Below are 19,023 nucleotides of genomic sequence, written 5' to 3'. Positions count from 1 at the left end.
CAAGGCGATCTTACCACTCAAAAGGGGCTATTTGGCCCACTGGTCACGATAAATACCAAAAAGTAGTTTTGCCCGAGCTAAGGGTATTTTCGAGTGTCCAACCCAGCGACCCACACCTTACACTCTTTTCCTCATAAATCATTCTTTAAGCTTGCACATGAACCATCCAAACTTTTGGATCATCACATCAGCATTCAGGTTATCAAATGCTTTTTTACAAAAATACTCAAACCCACAATTCTAAAGCCGATTCCAGATTTTCGGATCAAGAAACTTATACTACTTGGGCCACTTGCCTTAGTACATCGAGTTTTTTCTTCCATGGAAGCAGTAGGGGCTGTTATGGATATCCAAGTTTTTTTAAAAAAAAATTCTCTTGAGCCACCAACTATGATTTGGAAGAATTTTTCTTTTCTTTTTTTTTTTTTTTGGTCGTAATCTCATAAATTTGTACAAGAAACTTCAACCGCTTTCCCATGTCACATTGAATTTCAAAGATCTTTTTTCTTGAACATTTTTGTTTCTCAAACAAATATTTTTCCTGTACCTTGAATTTCACATGGGTCTATGCCAAAGGATTTCCTGAACTGACATGTTCCTCAGACAACTATGATCTGGACAGTTTACTCCATATGCCTACTTAACAAAGAATTCAGAAAATTGTATAGCAACACAATATGCACACAATTTCCCTGTACTAACAACCTGCTTTGCATTGCGTCCTAAAAGTTGTGCGCCCATTTAAATAAATAGGGCATTCTCTAAAGTTGACGAATACATATAATTAACAAATTTCAAATTCATAAAAAAAAAGAATTCTAAGCATATGCACACCTAAGAGTTTGGAAGCATCAAAAAGAAATCTATAGTAAAATTTCAGTACATACAAGATAATAATATCAGAGAACAAATTTCTGAACTCCAAAACCATTACATAAGGCATTTCTTTTCTCTACTGTTTTACCTTCCCTCCTCTTTTTTGTTACTTTTTTAGGGGTCAACTCTAATGAAGGAATCACTCGCTAAGATCGTCTAGGGCTTGCATTAAGAAGACATCATCACCTGATCACAGGCCTGAAGTGCCAAACCAGAGAAAAACCTCACATCCACATCGGGGTCTTCGCTTAGGTCAGCCAAGCAGGGACGTACAGTCTGTTCCACAACCTATGAAAAGTACAAAACCATGGGAAGGTAAAATTTAAGGAAACAAAGTGGGAGAGCATAGCATGATACATTGGAGATGAAAACAGCCAGTTCATGAATCATGGCTGTCCTGAGAAATGTTGGATGGTGGATGCAGTAAGACCCATAAGTGAGGTATGTCCTATTTTTGGTGGGACAAACTCTTTCTATCACCATTCCTCGTTTCATAAGTCATTACCCCAATGAATTATCATAATCCATTGCACGTTGCAAACACGTTCTTTTGTAGTACACTAAGGTCCAATGGATTATGAAAAACCATAGACCATTGGGGCCACAACTGTCGGAATCATGGATGGCGATGGAGAGAGACCCACTAGAACATGACAAGACACTAGTTGTAGCTCCGCTCTCACCATCACCCTAATTGACTATGGTTGTCAAGCGGCCTGTGGCATACATTATGCAAAAAATTTACTCACTCAAAATAAAATAATTACAAAACTCGGTAGCAGTAATCACTTACAGACTGGTCAAGGATCGGAATGAGAGACTGCAACACCTTAGCCACATTAAATTTAATGTTTGGAACCCTGTGGAAATCAACATGTTTTTCTCTCATTAGAGGGCCAGCCAAATACAATAAAAGAAGATAATGAAGCTTTACAATAGAACACTGCAATAAAGACACCATAATCCAGTGGAACATGGTGCACAACCAGAAGGAACATCCGTTGTCCAATCCATAAATGGATAGTGGAGATCAACCTTACTGAGCGCCACTAAGGTATTCACCCACCTAAAGTTAATCTCCAATGTCCATCACGGAAACGAACAGTGGATGCATCTTTAGGGTACCACATACCATACTAAAATGGTTATGGTATACTTTATCATCAGGAAATACCTGTCCTTTGCAGCGTTGATGACCACAGGTAGGAGTTTCTGGCATGTGATGTCTGAACCCATAACTGGAGCGAGAAGAGCAATTGCATGAAGAATGGTCATACGATGCAAATAATGCTGGTTGTTTATCATTTCCAAGACCTACAAAACAAACACTCGAATTTTAAAAGGAGCGACGAAAAATTTGATACAAACTTACAAAGGGATAATATACATCGACCCACAGATTATCTCATTAAAGTTTGACAAGCACTAGCATCAGGCACATGAGCAACAAGAGTTCACTAAAGAACATGAGTTCAACAGGTTTTGGATCTTAAAATACAGATGAGAATGGGTATCTTTCTCCTGATGTTGTTTTAAGGGACATTCCTGAGAATCAGAATTCAAGGATCCAGAAAGAACATTATCTTTTGAAGAAAGAAAGAGAAGAAGATTATCAAGAAAAGAGGACACTTGACTCTTTTGAAGTCAAGATCATATACAGTTTCACAAAACAAATTTATTTCTTAGTTCTTCATCCTTTCCTTTTTTATGAATATATTAAAATCATTAAGTTTATATTAGTAAACCCAAAACAATTCTTGCACAAATCAACAAGGAAAAGAGAGCTATAAAATCATGGAGCTGAATAACAATCAATAACACACAGATCACCTCCATATACAACTAGAGATTACAGAACATGTTCAGGTGTATACTTCAGGTCATGCCTACAGAAAAATGTAGAGAATACAATAAATGTTCATGATATTCAAGTCTAATAAAGACCTTAATTATAGATGCAACAAGGATTCTACAGTCCACATATAGCAAACTCGGGGGTTTTGTGGTACTGAAGATTGTCCAAACAAAGGTCAAAAACTCAAATGCACTAAAACGTTTGAAATGTATGGCCCTCAAAGAGAGATTCATGTAAAAGACAAAAAAGGGCTTAAAACCTATGACGACGTCAGCTATCCTACATTTAGGACATTAGAGAACCAAAAAGGAGATACAAGGAACAAAAATATATATCAAAAGAAAAAGAGATACAATGAACAAAAGTGATACAAGGAACAAAGAGATATCTTCTCAAAAAAAAGAAGAAGAGGAAAAAAGAGATACAAGGAACAAAAATAGGGATGACTTGAAGTTCCAATTTGATGCTGCAAGTCCAACCAGGCTTTGCAAAATATCCAAATGAGTCCTAAGTTCACATGGCTCTAGTATCAAAATAAGTTTGAGAATAGCAATAGAGTCTGGTGAGTAAATGAGGGATTAGATATCCAGTATACAGAAAATTGTGGGATCATAATTACTAGAACACTATATAGACAAATCACATAAAGAAATAATTGAAAAGCTAAATACACTTGAAGCAGTACAACAATATAACATAAATTGGTCCAACATACCCTCCAAGACACCAATCATTTACTTTATCAACATATTATAGCGATTTAAATTCAAGCAAATGCACATTCGTCAAAATAAGATCTAAAGGACAGCCCTTAGAATATACAGTTTTTTTTTTTTGATATGATAATATACAGTTTGTTTCAACAGTAAAAATAAACAATTGGAGAGATTTAACAACCCATTGCATTTCAAATGGATTGATAAGGACATTGTACACATGAATATACAAAACAGTCTCAGCAAACCTGTGGAACTATGTGCAGCATTGCCCAATCAGGGCCGAATTCTTCAGCAAGCCTCTTCAAGTTATTTGCCGCAGCCTCACGGATTGAGAAAACCTACAATGAATTATTTGGATTGTATACATAATAACTCAGTATAAGATATATGTAACAACACTAATAACAGCAACATAGAATTACTTAACAAAACAAATGGCTAACCAAAATGAAACTTTCCCCAACTAATGCTACTTGAAGTAGGTAACAAATAGTGAAATTCACTATTGTTTCTTTTAGATACACATACTATTATTTTTTTGCTGCCCTGCCACACATACTACTATTAAATTCACTATTAAATTCACAAAAATACACAAATAGTGAATTCACAAAAATACATATACTACTATTACATTCACAAAAATACTACTATTAAATTCACAAAAATACACATACTACTATTAAATTCACTACTATTTTTTTGCTGCCCTGCCACACATACTTGAAGTAGATGAGCTATTGTCATATTATAAGTAATTCCAACATATCCTCTGCATTCTACTTGCATCAAAACATGGTGCAGTTATAAATAAAGCAAAAGATGCACATTTATCAAAAATTCACTATTTGTTGAAATTCACTATTAAATTCACAAAAATACTACTATTAAATTCACAAAAATACACGTACTACTATTAAATTCACTATTATTTTTTTGCTGCCCTGCCACACATACTTGAAGTAGATGAGCTATTGTCATATTATAAGTAATTCCAACATATCCTCTGCATGCTACTTGCATCAAACATGGTGCAGTTATAAATAAAGCAAAAGATGCACATTGATCAAATAATAACATATCTTTTTGCACAAAGAGATGATGTTTTCAACTAGTCCAATCCACTGCCTTCAAATTATATGTACTTCAAAAAATCTTATCTTATATGGACTATCATTTGCATGATTTTCACAAGCATGATAGAACACGATTACATTTTTTTTTTACAGGGCAATCAATTGGGTATGCTCTTCTATGTGTAAATTTTCAGCTCATAAATACCATTTTTTATCATAATTTCATTTCTACTTCCCTTTTCACTATTCATCTTCTGTAGTTTTGTTTTATTAAGAATCTTAACATCTCTGTCTTTGGCATATCTTATGCTAGCGATAAGCTTTTTGATTTACAGTATAACTTTATGCATTTTTTGGACAGCGGAAGTAAGAGACCAATATGCTTGTTAATCTATGTAAGCACATAAATGTGTGTGGATATATGCGTGGGCGAATATGCCTACATATAATTCATCTATACATATCTGCAAGAACATGTTTGTTTGCCCATGCATGCATATTGCATATACATTTGCTTGCATATATGTCTGGGAGTTTGGGTCAAAGCGTTTGTAAATATGTAGTTTTAAATTTGTGATGGAAAACAAAACCATCACCTGATCTTGCAACCACTGCATGCAAAGAGCTCCAAGCTTGTCATCAAAGAATCCCACACCCAACTGGCTTGCTAATAATGGGATGTACTCAATTATTGCAAGGCGAACTCTCCAATGCCGATCCTCTGCAAGTTCAACAATGGCTGGCAAGAGAGATTGGGACAGGAGATCAATTCCAATCACCTGCATTGAGAAGAAGAACGAATTTGAATATCACAAATAAACGCATATTGATTTAAAATATCTGAAGTACATTGGTAAGGCAATATGGTTATCCTTTCATTCAGGGTCTTAAAACCCAGAGTCACTCCAGGAACAGCTAAGTGCCCATGGCTAGTTGGCTTGCCAATTCCTGAGTTGCTGAGTGAACCTTGACTGGATCCCCGAAAAAGGTAAATGAAAGGGAAAAATAAGATACCAGGGGAAATATCAGGGAGAAAAGATAATAAGATGGTAAAACATATATATATATATATATATATATATAACACTGTCTCTAACTCTCCCCTTGGACATAACCCTACTCGTATGGGCTTAACAAAACTAAAAACATCAAATACCAAATCTCACAAGTCCAAAATTTTTGGCTTTTTCTATTGGCAACTCCCAGGCCTGGATCTCAAAGAGGGTGAGAAATTAGTGTTACTATTTTTAACCCTTTCAACCCCTGGCTGACCACCAGAATGTAAAGCATAATTTTCACTTTTTCGCCAGCAAAAAACTGTCCTGAAAGTGTTAAGACTCACCCATGTCCCTGATTACTCGGGTAAGAATGTCAAGGACTTAGGTGAGTTCAACATGAAACTGCTCGAGCCACTTCCATAGAATGAGAGTGAGTGTCCTAACTATGAGGGCCTGTTTGATAACTGGAAGGTAAATGCTCCCTGGAAATTGGACGTTCCTCTTTGCCGGGAAGAGAGAAGTTATTAAAGTCATGTTTATTTAAAGAAGTTCTAGGTACCTGTGTTTGACAACATGTTGAAATATAAAGTCAAATATTATATATTAAATATTATTTTTATAGTAGACATAAAACATTACATATAATATCTATTGTATTGTAAATATCTTTTACATACATAAAATATATTATACAACAAAATATATTATATTTCATATTATGTAATATATTATATTATATTAAATATATATATATATATATATAAATAATATAAAATAAATATATGGTAATAATTGAAATATGGTATTTAGAACACACTATAATATATAATGTAGTGTATTCTATATTTAATTTTAATAGATATAATAAAATATCACACTATAATATATAATGTAGAGTACATTAATTTTAATATATATAATAAAATATCTTATATTACATAAATATATATTATATATAACATAATAGTGTACTTTATATTTATTTTATTATATAATATATAATAAAATACATTATATTTATGTATATAATACAAATATATTAATAATTTATTTATAGATATAATATATATAACATAATATAATATATTATATATTGTATCTTATATTTATTCTATTAATATATATTTGTATTGCATATAATATTATAAATATCTATTATATAAATAAAATATAGTATATAATATAATTTATTATATATTATAGAATAAAATATAAAGTATTTTACTAATATTTGTTTTTATTATATAATATATAAAAAATAATATTATATGATATAATATAATACAAATACAAATATAAATTAACAACATAAATAAAATATAAGAAGGGAGGCAGAATAGGGTTTGAGGAACCAAGTTCCAATTTTGAGTTCCATCATTTTAGATGGAACTTTTTTTTCTTAGGCACAAGGGAATAAGGAAGTTCTAGGTGGAAGTTCTTTACTGTATAAGTTCCATGTATCAAACACGGAACTTGTACAGTAATGGGGAAGTTCCTTCTTCCTCTTCTAACTTTCTGCTATCAAACACGCCCTGAGAGATGGGAACCCCCCCCCTCTCACCGAGAGGTTTGAGAGAGTATTGTAGTGAGGATACTTCTACATGGAAACTTTTTATGTTACCGTCATTTCTTGTAGATACACTTTGTACTTATTTCTCATATTAACACAATGGATGGGTACCTGATCAAAACCCCTAGCTAACTTAGCAGTGGATTTGTTCATAGCAGGCCCCTCGGAAGCTGGAGGCCCTCTAGGACCAGCACCCTACTGGTTCCATGACTCGGGTGAGTCTGATTCCCACATGCCAATTTTCCAAGACCTTGCTTTCATGTCTCAAAATACCTTCAAAGGCAATACTGAGGTCCTGGCACAAAAATAGCTTTGACATACTAAGCTTGACATACCAAGTTAAAATATGAGAAGTGAATAATCACATTATATACATTACAGAAAGGTGATCATCGACCCTCCCCCAACTAGGATTAAAAAGCAAGGAAAAATAATGTAATGGCATCCATCATATTACTTCCAAACAGAAAAAGAACCAAAGATCACCATCATTTTTATTTCTTCATGCGCAGTATCATCCTACTCAGTTGTTCCCCACGAGCATGAACAAACCTTTACTTAGTGATACTTCCAGAGATATCGGGATCTGAGATAGATCAAATCTATGCGGCTGTAACAAATCCCTCTTACCGACATGTTACAAGATGCGTACACCGACAGCCTACATCCCTCCTCCCAGCCAATCCTGAGTTGTTTTCTAATACAGCAACCAACTGGGAAACCTAAAACTGAAAGAAAAAGGTGAATAGCCCCTTTGGAACATGCAGGCACCCTAGAACAGGCCATAACAAGTCCGAGAAAAAAAGAAACCACCAAAATTTCACCCAAAGATTTTGAGACCAATGGATTTCCCCATTATCCATGATGCTGCCTCTGCCGCCACAACCCATCATCTGGGGCTAGGTCTTGGCTATGCCTGCTCAGGCAATCCCTATCTCAACATCATCATAAGGTTCACCCCAACATTCATTGCTGTTCATCTCATCCTGGGTCATTATAGTTTTATTGACAGATGTGGGGATATAGACCCACAGCCAAGGCCCATAGCTCCAATGACAGGCTATAATATACGTCCAAAGAATGGCCATTAAGTATATGCATGACTGTTGAAGTCATAACACTCAATACACTTGTTTAAGAAGATAAGCATGCATCCCCATAAAGTCATGTCTTCCAAATAAAATTTTGCATTAAAATATTCTTATTTATTGTTACTTTGTATGATTCATGTCCATGATCCATGCCATCAGTCAGCTATCAGTCAATTCGACATAAGTGACAAGTCAACTAAATATGCATCTATTCAATTATAGTCCCAACCACAGCGCTACTATTAGCCAAACCAAAACTGCACATGATGTTTGATGAATACTAGAGGAATAAGCAAAGAATATGAATAAAAGATGAAACTTGTCTTCAATATCTTTAGCTGGATTGTATAAAGACTTTTCTTTTCTTTTTTTTATAATTAGACTCAAACATATAAAGATCAAATTTCAAAGATATACAAAACCTGAACTTGGAATATATAAGGAGCAGAGAAGAAAAAAGGGATCCATTCAAATCTAACCTGGTTTACTTGATCAAGCTTGCTAATAATATTGAGACGAACATCAGGAAATTCATCCTTTAGAAGGGATAGAAAGATTGGAAGAAGTTGATCAATTGTTGCATCCTGAATAAATCACCATCAAGAAGTCACCATGCGTAAAGGGAAAATTAGGTAGGAATTCAGGGATAAAAATAAGTCAAAAGTAAAAATTACCTATAGAATAAAAATTCTTAATGGACACCATCAAATCACCACTAACAAAAGTTTCTAGTTCCATATGCCAATGTTCCTTTAAAATCCAAATATTAAATAACATTATCCATACAAATATCAGAACAGAAGAGAGTCTGAAATCACAAATAGCAAAAGAAAAGCATATCCAATCTATGGGTATCAAAGCCAGAGAAATCACTACTTCAAAATGAAATAATTAACACTAGATGCACCAAAAACAGCACTTTCCAAAATATGGATAAATAGAATGTGGTTAAAACAAGCTATTGAAATCATCAATAGGAGGTTAAATATAAATCCCACAATAGTACCACATAATACTGTATTAGCAGATCAACTTTGATTTGAATACAGATGTAAGTTTACAAAGTCAGGAAAAACATGTCAGAGGTCGTCAATACCAGGCAGAGGGTTTCAGTGCCCTTTTTCTTTTTCCTCAGGAACTAATGCTGGTATTCATGCCATGGTAGATATTTGGAGACTTGCAATAGTAGCTTGGATAATTTCCTTGATGTAGATAGGTTGAATCAGCAAATAAATCTCTCTTTTTCAAATATCAGAACCTCAGTACCTTGATGTCTTAGTGACTACCTACTGAAGGTCAAGGTCAAGGTCAACATGATATTCTGATGGGGAAGGCAGGTGGTTTAGGTAGTACTGACAAAAGACATACATAGAAGAATCATTATCTAAGGTAGAAGAAGCCGTAAAGAGATTTTGCTATTGGTATGAAATTTTTAAAGCTCAAAGGGATCATTTTACAAGGATGTGAGTTTCCAGAGGTATGAAACATTATGCTATTGCCATCAAGAAAATCTCATATTCAAAGCCTGATTTTCAGGCCAATGACAAAAGAGACTCCTCTTGATCTCATATCCAGCCCATGATTTCCTGGCACAACAAACAAGATACAATTTTGAAGTCCATCACACAAGTTCAGTATCATGCTTTACAAGTACATGCAGATAGCATAGCATGCAAGAATTTTATTAGATATGGTTGATTATCATATATTCCATAGAAGCTTCTTGACAAAGTTTCAGACTTCTGAAAGTTCCGCCGATTGACCCTGCAGTGGATTACTCAGCAACTGACAAGATAAACATTTAAGGACTTAGTGAACAACTTTCGGCTTATTCTATTTGCAGGGAGATAGATAAATAGATAGATCGATATATGTGCGTGCGTGCGTGCGTGCGTGCGTGCGTGCGTGTGTGTGTGTGTGTGTGTGTAGAGAGAGAGAGTTGTAATTTTGTCACATATCTTGTAGAACCATTCATGGATTGGATGATCTTTGTGTTTTTAGCTTCCAAGGTATTTCTGTAACTTATCTATATGTAATCATCCTGATTACTGTTGCTGGGGACTTCTTCTCAATTTTTAACCAAATCTCCCAATGAATTCAGCATCATTAAGTTAATGTTGGACTTTAATGTTACAATTCTTGGAAACCAACAAATAAGCCAAAAAGCCTAACATTGGACAATGAAGCACTCAAATACCAGTTGCAATACATTTGCTACTTCTGTTAGTCATATCAAAAGACAAAAGTCTGTTTTGCTACATCTGTTAGTCATATCAAAAGACAAATGTCTTACACTTATACATGCACACTTACTCAAGATTCTTCATGCATTACCTCAATACTTACAAACAATGTTCGAAAATTCGGCTGCCCGACTGCCTAGGCAAAAAAATTTAAAAAATGCCTACGCACAGTCTGGGAGGGGTCATTATGCGCCCTATCTCTTGGTGCCTACCCAAGCGGTCAAGGGCCACCTAGGCGCTATTGTCTGGGCGCCCACCTAGGCGCCACCCCATGACAACTTGCGGGCAGGCAAAAAAAAAACCCTTAGTGCGGGTAAAACTAAAACATGCAAGTTTTCCCCCTAAAAAGGGGGGAAGAGGGTTTGAGGGGATATTCTAAACCCCCAATAGAAAATCTGTGGCCTTTAGGGCGAGAAAAACCCCCCAAAAACCACTCTTTTGTGATTTATCGAAAGATCGATGAATTTATTTTTTTTCAATTTCTTCCCAAAACAAATGCAATAGTTAGTGGGTCAATTTGCAGCTTCTAGTAGTTGATTTTGAGAACTTTTGGCGACCCAATAGACAAGGTTTGCACCGACATCGATTTGATTTTGATATTTTTAAAGTATTATCATATTTGAAAGAAGGTTTTGATTTTATTTTGCTACAACATATTATGTTATGAATCATGTGTTTTTTCTTTTACTTCTTTTTTTTACGATATATTTATGTATTTGTAATTAAAAGATTGATTTTTTTGGTGATTGATTGAATTCTTTTCTTATTTGGACGATGAAATTTAGCACATATCGTATTCTTTTATGATCAGCTGATTCCTTTTTTGTACAAAGTGTCTTACTTTGTTATTCTATTTTTTTGTTTTAGTTTATTTGATAAATGATTGATTATGTGATATCTCAGTGGGTTAAGTCTTATGTGAAAGTGAAACTAAGGTCTTAAAATGTCTTATATATTAAGTTATTCATTTAAATCTCATGTGGTTGTACTCATTGTAGTATTGTTTTGTTGTACTATTATGTTTTCGTCTATTTCATGATCATGAGGAGTTTGGGGCTCTAAAATTGCCCTAAAAACTCCCTAAGGCTTTAAACCATGCCCAAAGAATTCCCCTGTTTTTTATGTTTGGGTTGGGGGGTGGGGGGTGGGGGATGGGGGATTTAATTTTGGTGAGGGCACCCTGTCTCTAGGCGCCCGCCTAGGCGGCCAGGCACCCAAACCACCTTGGTGCCCGAATACATCTTTTTGAACATTGCTTACAAAGCACACTCAGTAATGACTCAAGCATGGCAACAGAACAATACCATTCAGTAAGACACCAGAAATTTACAAATTTAGACAAAGAATAAAAGAATGATATTTAGAAATGTATGTAACTGTCTAATGCATTGTACCTTTCCTAAAACAGGTGCCATTCCCATTATTACAGAAGCCAAGGCAGAACGAACATGTTGCGAAGAATCTGAGGATAGTTCCTGCAAAAAATTAAGGTTGTAATTTGTTAGGCACAAAGTGATGACATCAACTATTTGGGGAGACTAGCTGATCATTTGTATGCAACAATATGTGACATAATAAAGTGGGTAACACTAAGAAGCAACCTGAAAAATCACACATGAATGGGGAATAAGTAGGGAGAAGAATATAATAAGAATATAATACACCATGGGAAAACCACAATCGATTGGGTCATCACCGTCCCTGAAATGGACAATTATGAAAAGAGTAGCAACCACCAGAACAGGACATGACTCCAATCATGGGTAACGCCATCCATCATTTCATTCGACAGAGATGAACCCAACGGACTATAACTTTTCCATTATCAGTTAGATTATAATAGCTTCGCAATATGGAGTGGATTAACCGTACAGTTGAGGTGTCCCAACCTTTACACAAGGGAGAATGTGCTGAATAGCAAGCTGTGGATTCAATATCCGGCAAAATTTGGTCACTTTTCCTGCAGCTGCAATGCGAACTTCTGCCTCATTGTCTCGCAATAATCGAACATATGCAGGCACTAGGTCAGACCTTCAACAACAAAAAAACCCTAATAAGCGCTCCTCAACTAAATCATTCAGTAATATGCAGTTATGCACCAAGTTCCAAATCACTAATCTAGAGAAGAACAACCACATGTACTCATATTTGATTGGGTAGCCAAAAAATCTGTATAATATAAGAATAAAAACATGAACATAACAAAGCCAAATTTTGTATGACATAAAAAGAAAAACATGGTCAAATTTAGCCCTAGGTCCGAGATCACAAGAAAAAGTACCTGGTAGGCTCAGGGCCAACAGCTTCACAAAGTTCGTATAATTGATTCGCAACCATGTAACGAACACGCCAAGATTTATCCTGTTCATGGAGAACATGTATCTAGAACTTTAACATAATTCATAATGAGATTTTCCACATTTACTTCTTTGTAGTCATAAAAAGTAAGAAAATTAGATGTTGTTTTCATCACTGATGATTCTAAAAGCAAAGTTTCATCATAGAAACATCATACACATTAACAACAAACCTCATGTTAGATTTTCCACAGAAAAGGCACTATCATACATCATGTTAGGATGTGCTATCAGCAATCAATCACCCATGACATAACTTCAAACATAATAAAAATCACCAATGAATCATATATTACATAAAACGCCTCAAAACAAAATCCTTTCCTATTTCATATTTCTCCAACAGAAACGATCTTCCATATACAAGGTCACAAATTTAGATCTCATTGTTTAGTTTGAATGCATAATCAAAGTCAACCTACATTACATTTTCTAAATAAATAATCATTAATGACATTTAAAACTAGGTGAATCTAAATCCTTGTTGGATCACAGACATCCATTTAATGTCACTACCAACACAATCAGAACAAATCAATTGCAAACAATAAGAACTAATTTATATCACTAAGGTTCCCTATCTTTCCTTTATTAGAAGCTTGTGTTTTAACACTAGTGATTCACAAAACATACACATATTTCATTTCAAAGGAGGTCCAACTTGAAAAATATTGATAATCACTAAAATAATAAAATAGTGGTTGATAAGAAGAAAACAGAAAGGAGAATATTTCAAATGGACCCCTCAAATTTTTAATTTTATTAATAATCTATCCTTTATTTTTTCTATCGTGCGGCATTAATTTTTATAAACATGCATCATCCCACCCCCTCCTCATCTCACCTCTTCCTTCTTTATTTTTACCTCACTAACTGCCCAAAGAATTGTTTTTACCGCAATAACTCCCCCTCCTCATCTCTTGCTTTTTGAGGGGGCTTGGGAAAAAAATTGCACACTTTGTTTGGGTTAGTTATTGGGGTAAAAATAACAAAGGGGAGGGAAGTGAGGCGGGGGTGGGATGGTATATGCTTATGAAAATTAATGCCACGGATAGGAACAATAAGAGAGTGCTTATTATGAAATTGATTTATTTTTATTTTTTTTGAGGGATTTGTACGAATTTTTCCCTACAAAAATGCATTACAGAGTAATGTATCCTAAGTCATATAGTCATTGCCCATCTAAAATTCACAAGGCTCCAGAATTTATGTCTCAAAGTAAGAAATAGGAATCAGTGCATCATCAAACGAAGAGTTTTTAAATTGCAATCTCCACAGATATTGTCAACACATGGATAATATAAAACAAACCTAATGAAGCTCGAGAGTATCACGAGAAAATAAAAGAGAAGTTATGTTTCTCTTTACTGGGTCACATTCAAGAATATCAACAATGCATCTATCTAGAGAGTTTTTGTTTTCCTTCTTGAAAAATATAATGTTCAACCTATTGTTCGACCTTTAAAGAGTATTCAAAAAGCTTCACTAGTGGCACTTAAATTTATCATGGAAAGGCTTTCCAATGGAATGACTGATGGAATGAACATGACTAAAAGTCTAAAACAACAATCCAGTAGCAGTTGTGACAGGAATATTAAATGCCATAAGACTTCTCCGACTATGAATTTTTATAACTAGTAAGCATCAGACTCAAACCTGCAATGCCGGGTGCAAGAATATTAGCTAGAAGATCCATGGCGACAGAATAGAAAAACTGGAATTATCTCCCAATCTCTTCCCTAGTTATCTCTTTATGAAATAAGTCTTCAAAAATATTTATGAACAACTGAGAATGACATTTGAAGTGAAAACTAATAATAGCAAAGAAGAAGAAGAAGAAAACTGCCAATTCAACAGTCATATATTTCATGCTACTGCAAAGAAGATTGCTCAACTTCAGAATATATAAATCATATTGTCTACATATGCAATAAATGCATTCATTAAATAAAGAAAACAACATGAGGAAAGCCAATCTGAAACCGTGAAAAAAAAAAAAAGCATCTTCCAAGAAGTAGACAGATTCCACAAAAGAGAGCACAAAAGCAATAAAAAGATAACATCTTAATATTCCCTTACCTGAGAGAAATTAACAATGACAGGTAAGATATGTGCTGCACAATCCTGTGGTTCCAACAATTTTCCAAGAGCAGCACAACCCTCAACAGCCAACAAACGAACAGAATCCTGATCTGGAATTACAAAACCATAGTATCTCAAATCCAAGTTTTATTTTCTTGCTAAATCGACCTAAGGTCCTATTAACACCAAAGAGAACAATAAAGAAACAAATTGAGAATTGAAAGAGAGAGGCATATAACATAAGTAAAGACTAAAGTAACATATCAGAGAATGAAAAACAGAGGAAACTTCACAAGAAAGGGTACCAATATAATCCTCTAACATGGTAATATATCAAGTGCTAGTCTGGAGGTGCAATGAATACAAAATTTCCAGTATGCCCACTGAATCAAAATTACAAAAAAGGAAGTTCTTTTTTCCTTCCAAACCATGTTAATATCAATGTCTTCAACAGATGGCCATTGTTTATCTCTGGAAAAAAAAAGTTAGTTGGGTATCAGAAGACAATGGAATGGATCAGAAAATCCTCTTTGATCGTTACTAATTTATTCAAACTAGGACTCTAATAAGTTCCCACCCAAGGGAAGGCAGAGTTGAGTCTATCTTTTCATTTAGGAACGAAGAATGAGAAAGCATGGCAATGCCCAATATCTTTAGGACTTGAATTATGGACATTGTATGAGTAAAGCCACTTTCATCAAATTATCAGAAGAGAAATGACATGCATAGGAGAACAGAAAGGGGATAAAAGAGAATTACTTTTGCGGTACAGGTACCAGAAAATATTCCTCGCGCTAAATCCATTTTCAACATGCAGCTAAATAAATAAGTCTGAGGAAGAATTTATTCAACAAGAATTTATTCAACAATGGATGTATCTCAATCAGTCTCTGGAACACAGTTCAAAAAAAGCTATACACTGCCCTTTGTCAAACAAAGTTCAGCCATTATGTCCATACCATCATGTGTGAGATCCTCAAAAATTGACATGATGTCTGTCTTCAGATAATTTGGTTCAACTGTAGCAGCAAATTTTCCCAGGTTGGATGCAGCAGATCTTCTAACCATAGGCATATCATCTTGACACAACTGGCTGTATATGGATCTTAGTTCTGCCTTCAACATTTCTGGTGCACTTGGGTAAGCAATGTGGAACAGACCACATGACGAAACTCGTGCAGTAAACCATTCACCGGATGCGAGTCTCTGAAAATAAAAAAGGAAATGATTCAAGTAAGAGAACAGCATCTACGAAATTGTACCAGTAGCCAAACAGCATGACCAAAATAATTAAAGAAGAAATGCAATGCAAATAAAATGTGGCATTCATAGAGATAAGTTCAATGCTTCACTAAAGTATCAACAGTTCAAATATTTTAAGTTTAAACATTCCCGTGTTAGTGACACAAAAGGACAAAATAGAAAAATATCTTACCTTAACCAGAGGGATAAACCAGTCCACCAAATCACTTTCCTTCATCTGAGCCCCAATTCGACATAATGACTCCACAGCTTTGTCCCTCACACAAGTTTCCTCCACAGTACAAAGTGTCTCCAATGGTGGCAACAACACATGGGCATGTTCCACCCCACCAACATAAGGGATAAACACACCCAATTCCTCCGCCATTGCAAGAAGAACCTCATCATCGTCATCATTGTTCTCGCTAAGGAAAGGGATTAGTTCCTTCCTGGTTCTCTCTTCACCAAGAGCCCGTGCAATTGTTGAGAGCCTACGGATTGAATTCAGTCGCAGCTGAATGTCCTCATTTTTAAGCTCATCAATCAGTATAGCAATTGGATAGAGTGGCTCATCTATCATGGCCATTATATTTTACAAGTTCCTCGAAACTGTGGAAAGAAACAAATTAGTAGCGGTAGCATGCAAAATAAGATGCATGATACATGCAAACGTGATTCTAGATATAAGCTTTGCACCGAATCAGTAAGCATGAACATAAAGATGAATTCCTAATGGTTTGCGTGTGTGCGTGAGCATCTGCAGCACTGGGGAGATAGTAGACGACCACACATTGTAGGCCAAAACAAGTTTGAACAATCCCAATTGTTAGAATCAGTTGTGAGGCACTACCCGTCATTTGAAATACCAATGGAACAAAATAGGGAAACAAGCAGTTCCTTCCATGCTTGGTTTGCAAGTTAAATAAGTGATTGTTCCATGAATATAGCAAATAGGAAGGTAGGGAGTGTGCCCTCTTTTGCTCTAAATTTGGCGGCTCCTGATACACATCCTAACTCATTCAACCAGAATTACAACCCTTCCATCGGCAAACTTCTACTGAAAAAGACACGAACCTTCCTCCAAACTCCAACTGGGAAAAATACCGCCTCCCATTTCTAATTCGACAATAGCCCTGCTCATTGTCCACTACTAAGATAAACCATTTGGGATTTACCAGGTCGCTTCAACAAATTGAAATAAAAATTAATGATTAAAAGGAAAACAGAAAGAAAAATCACATATTTTCCAAAATCAACCAAAATTCTCATAAAAAGTAAAACTAAGCCAATAAATCATTCTCCGACCTCCTCACAAATTTCCAGTTTTCCTTTATCGATTCGAAAAAGAGAAAAAGAATACAGAACTTTTAGCCTATAATAAATGAAAAATGAAATTCTCCCCAAACAACTCACATATTATCGAATGGGCCTGGAAAATTTATTCCAATAACTTTACTTCAAGATACCCACCTCCTACAGTCACTTTTAATCAATTAAAAAATGCCTCGATACCAGAGAATCAGTCAGATCTCTGCTAAATAAAAGGTGGCAAATGCACAAGGAAAAATATGACAAGCAATTATGATGCCAACAAAAATCTAGACAACTACCACAATTGAATGAAATATCCTAAAATGCACAGAACATAACGAGGCATGCACCTTTTTTGACTGCTCAAAACAAAGATTAGAAACCAAACTCACTCTCGCGAGTTAAGAAACCACTAATTGTATGAATAAGAGAAAACCCTGACCACAAAATTCTTCTACATGGAACCCTAAAACCATGACCTCATAAAAATGCCATGAACTGATAAGCTTTCTGCCCTAATTAACACCCGGTTAGCAAACACAACCAGATCAAGGATTGAAGCGATAGATTATAACTCCCAGGAGCTCAAGGATTTCCCCATTAAAAATTCATTTCTAGAGGGAGAAAATATATATTTAGGTTCACTGTAAAGAGCAGCTAACCTCGGGAGAATGAGGAGGCAATCAGGACAAACGCCTAGGGCCACTGGCCGGTTAGAGAGAGAGAGAGGTGGAATTCCAGATCGGAAATGGAGTGGAGCGAAGAGCTCAGTTAACCGACCGCTGATGCTCAGTCATGGGAAGAATCCTCGGCCCCTTTGGTGCGCACGCAGAAAGAGAAATGCGTTATGGGGATTTCCGCAGAGAAAGAGGCCCTCTCCCCAAATCTTCCCTCTCTCTCTCTCGCTCTCTCTCTAAAACAAACGTTTTTTAGAGGGCCCTCGCGCTCTCTCTCTCTCTCTCCTTTTGAGCCTCGCGGATTCCCTCTACACTTTTTCGCCCGCGTCGCCTCGCCCTATTATGAAGCGGCTTACGTGCTTTTGTCACACACACCGCGCTTCTCCGACACTCGCTCCTCCGACGTCCTCAGGTTCTCCATAGTATCCATATGTGATTGACGCCGGAGAGAGAGGGGTTTTGGGTGACGGTGGAGAGGCCAATGGCACGCCGGCCCTCTTTCTCCATTGGGCCATCCTGGCCCCGTCCGGTCCCCAAGACGGTCTAGCCTTGGACGGATGGAGTAAAAAATCAATAAATAAGATAAAATAAAATTAAGGAAAAACTAGAGGTTGTGCCAGACTGTGCTAGATCAGCATTGGCCTTGGCCTGACTCTCGAGCCACAATTTGTGGCCAAGCTCTGCATTTTAGAGCCGGGTCGCCTGGCCTATCTCTCGCCATAGACTTTTTAGTGGGTATCCGAGAACCTAAAATAAAAAAGTCGAAACCCAACAATAGGGTTGAACGCAGTTCAATCGGCCTAATTGGTAAACCGGCCAGTTCAACCGACCTAATCAGGCGGTCAAAAAAGTGTCCAAAAATACAAAAAAAATATTTATATTTAAATTACAAAAAAAATCTTACAAAATATAAAAAAAATATTTAA

The 19,023-nt window shown here is 35.7% G+C and overlaps 1 protein-coding gene across 4 annotated transcripts; it reads right to left on the bottom strand.

The window, feature by feature from the left end:
- Window positions 1-841: 841 nt before the first annotated feature.
- LOC18443811 (serine/threonine-protein phosphatase 2A 65 kDa regulatory subunit A beta isoform) lies at window positions 842-18,318 on the bottom strand. 4 transcript variants are annotated; one of them, XR_016051399.1, is made up of 14 exons: window positions 18,083-18,318; window positions 16,303-16,718; window positions 15,827-16,073; window positions 14,865-14,977; window positions 12,710-12,789; window positions 12,318-12,459; window positions 11,823-11,903; window positions 8,860-8,935; window positions 8,665-8,769; window positions 5,123-5,305; window positions 3,696-3,788; window positions 2,051-2,190; window positions 1,670-1,736; window positions 842-1,164 (listed from the first exon to the last, which is right to left on the bottom strand). XR_016051399.1 is itself a non-coding variant. In XM_006853992.4 (13 exons), exons 2-13 carry the CDS (start codon window positions 16,693-16,695, stop codon window positions 1,045-1,047), a joined length of 1,764 nt encoding a protein of 587 aa, XP_006854054.1. In that variant the 5' UTR covers window positions 16,696-16,718; window positions 18,083-18,318; the 3' UTR covers window positions 842-1,044. The 4 variants fall into 4 exon arrangements, 2 of the variants coding, with proteins under 2 accessions (XP_006854054.1, XP_088717174.1); XM_006853992.4 differs by lacking the exon at window positions 8,860-8,935; XR_016051398.1 differs by lacking the exons at window positions 842-1,164; window positions 1,670-1,736; window positions 2,051-2,190; window positions 3,696-3,788; window positions 8,860-8,935 and adding an exon at window positions 7,206-7,389 and having other exon boundaries at window positions 5,176-5,305.
- Between the last annotated feature and the right edge of the window lie 705 nt (window positions 18,319-19,023).

The sequence above is a fragment of the Amborella trichopoda genome, chromosome 3 (assembly GCF_054954075.1).
Source record: "Amborella trichopoda isolate Santa Cruz 75 chromosome 3, AtrichopodaSantaCruz75HAP2 v2.0, whole genome shotgun sequence".
NCBI classification, from domain to species: domain Eukaryota; kingdom Viridiplantae; phylum Streptophyta; class Magnoliopsida; order Amborellales; family Amborellaceae; genus Amborella; species Amborella trichopoda.
The sequence above is the reverse complement of the archived record's forward strand: the minus strand, read 5'-3'. Positions and strand labels throughout refer to the sequence as shown.